We start from the raw sequence: 8,340 nt of genomic DNA on the forward strand, positions 1-8,340 counted from the left end.
AGAGTGAGTGAATGATGACAAATGTAATTTTTGGGTGAGCAGGTATGTGATTTGTCATTGTTTTTACAATGAAATGTTGAGAAGCAGCATCTCCTCCAAATAGCTCACACAAAGTGCCTACACCTATAGAAAAGTGCACAGAATAATAAGTAAGTGCCCTAAAAAACATGTATTTACATGCTGGGATTTTACACAATGTGGCAGGACATGCAACAAAACAAGTATTTCATAATAGATCAGTCCTAGTGTGTGTGATGGGGGGTCGATCTATAGAGTTTAAGGAATTTACTGCCTGTGGGAAGAAGCTGTTTTCCAGTCTATTTGTATGTGTTGCCACTGTTCTGAACTGCCTTCCCGATGGCAACAGCTCAAACAGTCGGTGTCCCGGATGAGTTGGATAATCCGATAATAATTAGTCATCTGGTTGTTATCGCACAATAAACCCCAAAAGGGTGATCAGAACTTGTATCACCATGAAGGGGTATGGGCCTACGTACGAGTTGAGGTAATCACAGTAGCGGAGACGCAGCTACAGATACTGGCATCTTTTGCTAAACACGCTACAGAAAGCAAAAATTAAGCAAAATGATCTGTATGATATGTGATTCAGACAAAGTTCAGCTAGGAAAGGTTTAAGTCGGGACAAGTTAACATGGCCCCTTTAGATGACAATTTCTTTTTCAGTCTAAATTTAGCTGTTTCTAGGCTCCCAATGTCCTCATTCCTGCCCAGATTGAAGAGACAATTTTGTCTGTTTGGGAATTATTATAAGTATTATTATTTTATTTTTACTAAGTACTATTCCTGCCAATGTGGCAAGTTATAAAAACTATTAAAAAAGATACATAATTTCCTAGCCATAAAACTACTGACATGGTGTAAGCTACATATTATTATCCGGACCTTTGCTGGGAAGATAATGTAGAGAACAGACCACTTGGAACTTTAATTGAGTACCCCTGACATATATGATACCCATGACCGGACATGTACTATGCCACTAGCCACATTAACGAGTCATGACACTGAAGAATAATTCAAGATCTACACATCACATCAAGTTTGGAAAACTCTGTTTGAATTGGGGTCACATGCTGCAAGTTACAATGTGCCAATTTACATATTTTGTATATTTTTCATTAAAGGGATAATTTACCAAAAATGAAAATTCTCTCATCATTTATTCACCCTCATAACATCCCAGATGTGTTTGACTTTCTTTCTTCAGCAGAACACAAATGAAGATTTTTAGAAGAATATCTCAGCTCTGTAGATCCATACAATGCAAGTGAATGGTGATCAGATCTTTAATGCTTCAAAAAGCTCATGCAATCATAGTAAAAGTAATACATGGGACTCCAGTGATTAAATTAATGTCTTCTAAAGCAATATGATTGCTTTGTGTGAGAAACAGATCAACGGAACAGTTTTCACTTGTCAACAAAAGAATTGGTCAGATCTGCATTTGTGGAATGACATCATGACAAGTTAAACTTGACTCAACTTGTGGGTTTTACTAGTTGACTATTAAAAAACCAGTAGTCATGCAACCCCTAGTTGGAACTATGGCACGGTTATAGTATAAGACATTAATACCATGGTATTCAAATTATATGTGTCAAAAAAACATGATATTACCATAGTACATAAACAAAACACCTTTGTAGTACAATATTACCAAGCTAAAAAATCATGGTAGCAACACTGCACTTTTTGGTACTTTTATATAAATGTAATTTACTCATTGTCACAGTAATTTCTCCATTATGGCTGTGTGCTGCCCAGCGGTGTATCTGTCCCAAGCTCCCGCAATGCCCTGCAGCGTCCAGGAGAAAGACGCAGGGTGTTAAACAGGGAGCTCCTGAAGGACTTACAGAGGAAGAAGTAAATGAGTGGATCGAGCACTGAATTAAGCGAGGAAAGCCACAGTGTGCTCTCCTTCAACTGGAAGAAAAATAACTTCTGCGGGCAGTTAAACATGCGTCCACGCGTCTGACTGATAGTGTATGGAACTCGGGCGAAGTGAAAGGGTACAAAGCAAATGAAGAAGACCGCCAACACCAGAAACACATTGGCCTGTATGTTTTTCTTGTTTGGCTGTTTCATCTGAGAAATAGCTCTTCTTGGGTTTCCTTGTGTCACCATGTGTTGAGCTCGCGTCCGGGCGTATGACTTGTAGAGCTCCTTTGAGATGAGTGTGTAACATATTATCACAGTTACTAGATTTCCCCAGAATATCACCTGGCAGATGTGGTTGACAACTTCGTGCCACTGCAGTCCCAACTTTGTCTTTAGATCGCTACACTTAAAGTGAGCTGAAATGTTCGGACGGCTAGTTAGGATGACGTTGGGTAATGAAAGAGCCAACAGTGACATCCAGATGAAGCCAGAGAGAAGCTTTCTGTGGAATAGGCGTCTAGGGCTGGTGCCTACAAAGGGCCACATGGTCTTTCTACAGCGGTCGATACTGATCAAGCCAAAGAACAGGATGCTGATGTACATTGTGAGGTAAAAGAGCACGGACGACACACGACAGACGAAAACACGCTCGCTGACCGATGCTAAGTTTGAGTCTGCAAGGATCTTGAAGGGGAAGGTGAGCGTCATGATGATATCGGCCACCACAATGTTTTTCAGGTAGATGATGAAGTGTGATTTGCTGGGGATTCGTAGGAACACCCATGCTGCCAGACTATTCAGAGAGAAGCCCAGGATGAAGAGAATGGTGTACAGAATGGGAAACACTGTCATCTTCAGAGCGCTGTCTCGGGAACAAGCCTCCATTGAGTGATTCTTATTGGTCTGATTGAAGTAATTGTCTGTGAACTGACTCAGTGCTGTTGTGAGCTCCATGGATGTCTGATTCCTGTTAAAGACATAAAGCAGTGTAAAATATAAATTGGCATAATTCAAAGTGGCAACTACCACATTACACATACTATTTCTGCAGTACTGTATATATTTTGCGCACAGCATAAACCTACTACATTTGGCAAACTATGCAGTATAAAGTGGATTTTAGAGATCCGAACTTGGATGCTGATTGGTCAATACAGTGTTTCAGCCATACTAAAATGTGCAATACTATAACAGCTATGATCTGTTCATCATTTCACCAAGCAGCACCCATAGAGTATCATAACTTTTTATAAATAGGAATGTTATGTAGTGTTGGGGAGTGGTGAATTTAAAGTAGCGACACTACTAAGTTAATATTTTTAAGCGTAAGTTTCACAAAAGTGTAGCTTTTCAGTTGCAAGCTACATTTTCCAACAAGTAGCGCTGTAGTGTCACAAAATGCTACATTTATCATATTGTATTACGAATGCAGCTATGGAGCCGAGGGAGTAATAAAATACACTCATCTAGGGGGCCTGGGTATCTCAGCGAGTATTGATGCTGACTATCACACCTTGAGTCGTGAGTTTGAATCCAGGGCGTGCTGAGTGACTCCAGCCATGTCTCCTAAGCAACCAATTTGCCGGTTGCTAGGAAGGGTAGAGTCACATGGGGTAACTTCCTTGTGGCCGGTATAATGTGGTTCTTGATCTCGGTGGGGCATGTGGCGAGTTGTGCATGGATGCAGCAGAGAATATCGTGAAGTCTGCACACGCGCTATGTGTCCAAGGAACGCACTCAACCACGTGATAAGATGCGCGGATTGATGATCTCAGATGCAGAGGCAACTGAGATTTGTCCTCCGCCACCCAGATTGAGGCGAGTCACTATGCCACCATGTGGACCTAGAGCACATTGGGAATTGGGCATTCCAAATTGGTGAAAAAATGTAAAAATAATAATAAAATTAATATATAATATACACTCACCTAAATCATCCTCTCTCTCTCTCTCTCTCTCTCTCTCTCTCTCTCTCTCTCTCTCTCTCTCTATCATGTAGCACTGCCTTAAAGGGACTTATATAAAGTATTATATAATATTTAGTTAAAGGTACAATCTGTATTATTTTAATATGAGAGCTTGGACTTACCCTGCATCATTCATACACAGTAATATATCCAATAGCAAGGCAATTAAGGAGATTAAGTAAGTTTTTGATCCTAACATGGCAGCCTCCACGAGGAGACCCTCTCCAATTAGAAAAAACTGCTTTTATAAGGTTACTGATATGACTAGAGTCTCCATCTCTTGTGAGTGGTCTTGATTTTATTCAAACTGTTTTACAATTACAACTAATTTCTTTAGGAGTTAAATTTCTTTAATGAGCAAAAAAAATACAAAAATTAAATACTGAGTGCACTTTTAGTTGCTTCATTTTATCACTATATTTTGATTTAGTTAAAAAATAGGCAATTTTCTTGTTGAATTAGTGTAAGGTAGCTTGACTGTAGTTTAACTAGTTTAAGTAAGTTATGAGTAGCTTGTAGCTTCATGTCAAAGTAGCTTCCCCCACACTGCTGTTATGTCAGGGACTATATATTCTAGTGGAAGGATGGCACTTTATGAATTTGTTTATCAGAATCATGTTTTAATGAAAATATGTGTAAATTGTGTATTAACCATTTTATAAAAGCAATAAGCAATTTTCAGGCCATACTTTATTGTGAAAATAGACAGTCCACTGTGCATCATATAACAACGCTGCAAAAAAAAGTAATTTCTTAATTAATATTTATTTTTTAATTTCCAGTAAAAATATCTAAACATTCTTAAAACGTTATCTATTTACTTGACAAGCAAAAGTGCATAGGATATTTTTTTTTTTTTTTTAATTTTCAGGTAAATAAAAATAGTTTTATTCATAAAACAAGAAGGAAAAAAAAGAAAAGAATAAAGAAAAAATGGGGTAAGAAAAAGTATTTTATTTAAAAGAGAAAACAAGTATATTTGTCTTAACCCATTGACGGATATTGTTTTCGTTTTAAGCATAATGTTTTCAAAATTTTATGAGATTCCTATAAAAACAAGACTACATTCACAATATGACATGACCTCTTGAATCTTATTGCTAAAGTATATAACATGACAAGATTCAATTTCTTTAAAGTTTAAGTTAAATCATCAGCATATTTTAACATCTCCTTCTTAACCATTATTTTAAAAAAAAGCTAAATAACTGTTTTCATTTCTGAGAAGATAACTACTTCTATTACTCAATGAATTAAACATGCAACATGATAAAATAAATTGATTTAAGATGTATGTAGATTTATCTTTGCATGATTTGTTTCATATTCTGTTTGAAAAAAGAAGCAGTATATTGTAAATACTTATTACACTAGTATACCTTTCCGAACATTGCCACTGAGCAGGGGGCAGCACTATCTGTAATGCTGTAGAGAAAATAGAATAATATATCATGCCAAAATAATAAATGGATGTGAATGTTTTTAGTATATCTAGCCTTAAAATTTTGCTCAAACCATCCCATGGTCCAGATTGGACTCTATCTAAACTGGCTGGTGATTGACACTCCTACTATCTAATATGTGTGTTTGCTTGTTTAAAGAAAATAAAGGTAATTATAACCAAAAGGAAAATGTGATCTGGCCATTTTTACATGTAAAATGGCATAGGTGCAAATAAAGAAATATGTGAGTGTTTGTATGATATTAATGATACAGTAATAAAGGTCTGAAGATGCATAATAAACCAAATAAAATAACTATGAAAAAAAAGAAAAGAAAACCCAATATATTCTGATGAGTACATTTAAAAAGGTTTGATTAATGAATAAAAGTAAAATGATTTACTTCACTTAGAGGGACACCTCAGCCCTTGTTGATACGGGCAACCGTGTCCACCCCCCTGTGCACATCCCTGCCACTGAGTGGTATTTTTCTTTGCATACATTTTTATTATTTGTGAACCATTTTATTTAGAACAATAAAGGTATGAGTACATATAATTTAGAATAATTAATGACACATTGAGAATTTGAGACATATGAGGATTTTTGTCTTTTACTTCTATTAGAAACCTCTTGAAGTCACTTTATTATATAAAATGAAATACTGAACTCACCCCACACACCAAGACTCCAAGACAGAATGTGACCAGTGTTTCCTCAGATAAGTCTCAAGTTTCCTCTGATTGGCAGTTTTTAGGAAGAGAGTTGACACTAGGGACTTTTCTGAAAGGAAATACTTTTTACTTTCTCCCTTCTGCTTTTGTCTTCCTGCTATGCCATGCAGACTCTAAAACTATTAACTGAAGTCTGAAACCTTCTCTTAAGGGTGTCTTATTTAGACACACTCGTGCTGACAAAGTAAGAAATGAAACACCTTTAATATACACAGTGCAGTGTGTATTCTCATATACATTTTGTTATACGTTGCTTTGGTAAGACAATATCTTCTAAGATTTGCAAATGCACTGTAAAATATTTCACATAATTTATCAAATGTTTTCACTTACACAGAAGCCCCTTGTTTGACAGCTAATGCTACATACATACCTTTTTCATAACATGATGCCCTTCCAGAACACCTCAACAATGCAAAAAATAAAAAATCCCAGGATCACTGAGAATTGTGAATTTAAGACAGATTTTATCTTTAATTTTAATTGCAGAATACTATTTATCTACACATGATTTGTATTATAATATGGCATTTACATATTAACAAACATATATGAAATAGGTACAAATTAAAAGCAAAAATACAATGAGTTTATTAATGTGGTCTACAAAGAAGAGCTGGTCATCTAGAATTGCACCAAGCTTTTTTACACAAACTGATAGAAGCATACTACTCATGAGCAAAGATTCAAGGAGCCAAAAAAATAAGTGAATGAAGACATTGGCACTTTATTACAACTTAATTCAGGAAACACCATTGCACTGACTTGTTAAGAAACCCGAGGGCAAAGTTCACTATGACAAAGTCACGAGCTGATGGCTCTGTTGTCTGGATCACTTCTCTCATTCTTAGAGCTCTCATAAACTCAATTGTCTTTTTTTCCACATATATTATTGTGGAAAAATTGCTCTTGTTAAATGTTTAAGAGCCAACATTAGTGTAGCTCAGCTCACCTGCTGGCATATCTTAAGGCAGGGGCATCATTTTGATTAAAAAACTGGTAGGGACAGTTTCAATGTGGGGGTAGGGGTTGTGATGTCACAATGTCATGATGTGGTGAAACTCATTAATAGTTTTTAGATTTTGTATAGATAATGTCAAATAATTTTTTACTGTTTATATATACAGTAATTCTTGATGAGCAATTAATGTTATCTAATAAATATATCACATAGTTAATTTGATAACTTAGTCCATACATCCATCACTTGTCAGATTTTGATGGTCAGTGGATAACTACATGAATCTGAACACTGAAAACCAGAAAGATTGATTGGTCTGACGGTAAGGTTTTCACATCTAAAACAGGGTTATAATCTGGCATAATACAACTTTTTATTTTAATAAACGAAGATTGCTTTCGGTGGATATAATATAACAAGTATATAACACGTCAGTGGATATATAACACGAGTGGGAACATACCTGTAAAGGAGCGTGAGCTGCATAACAGCGGCTCTGTGCACGAGAGGTCATCCTCAATGAATAAGATAAACTTCACTGATAACAGCCCCAACGAGCACTAAACAAACTCAAGTACTGATTTGTCAATAATAATAACATACACAACTTAAATGGAAACTCCTGTTCAAGAACTGCAGATTTTTCTTTTGCATCAGAAACTGATGAATGTCTAATTCAAAAAGTGGTGGGAAAAACTTTGCAAAGTCAAAAAGTAGGAACATGTCCCACCCGGAAATGAAGCCTATGTCTTAAGTCCAAAGTATACTTCTGTTCCCTGTCTGTCACTCAATTTGTGTTAATGTAGTGACACTAGGGGTTCGCTCTTAAGAGCCCCAATCTCCTTTGCTTTATTCGGAAAACGCCAATGAAAACTGGCAAGTGGAATTTGCATTCTGCTCTCCACCCCAGACATACGGACATAAAAGGAGATGGCATGCACCACTCATACAAACTTGTCCTTCGGAGCCGAGCGCATGTGTGTTTTGGACCGTCACCTTCCCCGTTCGGGCTGACACACTCTCATGTGATCTTGAAACTCCGGCCCAGTTATGTACCAAAGTTTCCACCACTCACTTCAGGGATCAGATTGTGAACCTGCAAGCACTCTTTTCAGAGGATGAAGACCCGGCCTTGTCGTTGCTATGCCCAGTTCGCACCCTGCACATCTATCTGGACCACAAGCAGAGCTTTAGATGCTCGAAGCAGCTCTTTGTCTGTTTTGGAGGTCAGCAGAAGGGGAAAGCTGTCTCCAAGCAGAGGCTGGCCCATTGGATTGTGGATGCCATTTCCTTGACTTACCAATCACAAGACCTGCCATGCTCCTATGGCGTATGTG

General features: G+C 37.1%; 1 protein-coding gene across 1 annotated transcript; it reads right to left on the reverse strand.

Annotated features, from left to right (window-relative positions):
• Positions 1-1,299: 1,299 nt before the first annotated feature.
• Positions 1,300-6,012, reverse strand: p2ry12 (purinergic receptor P2Y12). Its single transcript, XM_052110506.1, has 2 exons — positions 5,983-6,012; positions 1,300-2,866 (listed from the first exon to the last, which is right to left on the reverse strand). The coding sequence occupies exon 2, from the start codon at positions 2,851-2,853 to the stop codon at positions 1,765-1,767; it is 1,089 nt and encodes a 362-aa protein (XP_051966466.1). The 5' UTR covers positions 2,854-2,866; positions 5,983-6,012; the 3' UTR covers positions 1,300-1,764.
• Positions 6,013-8,340: the final 2,328 nt, after the last annotated feature.

The sequence above is a fragment of the Xyrauchen texanus genome, chromosome 38 (genome assembly GCF_025860055.1).
Source record: "Xyrauchen texanus isolate HMW12.3.18 chromosome 38, RBS_HiC_50CHRs, whole genome shotgun sequence".
NCBI lineage: Eukaryota > Metazoa > Chordata > Actinopteri > Cypriniformes > Catostomidae > Xyrauchen > Xyrauchen texanus.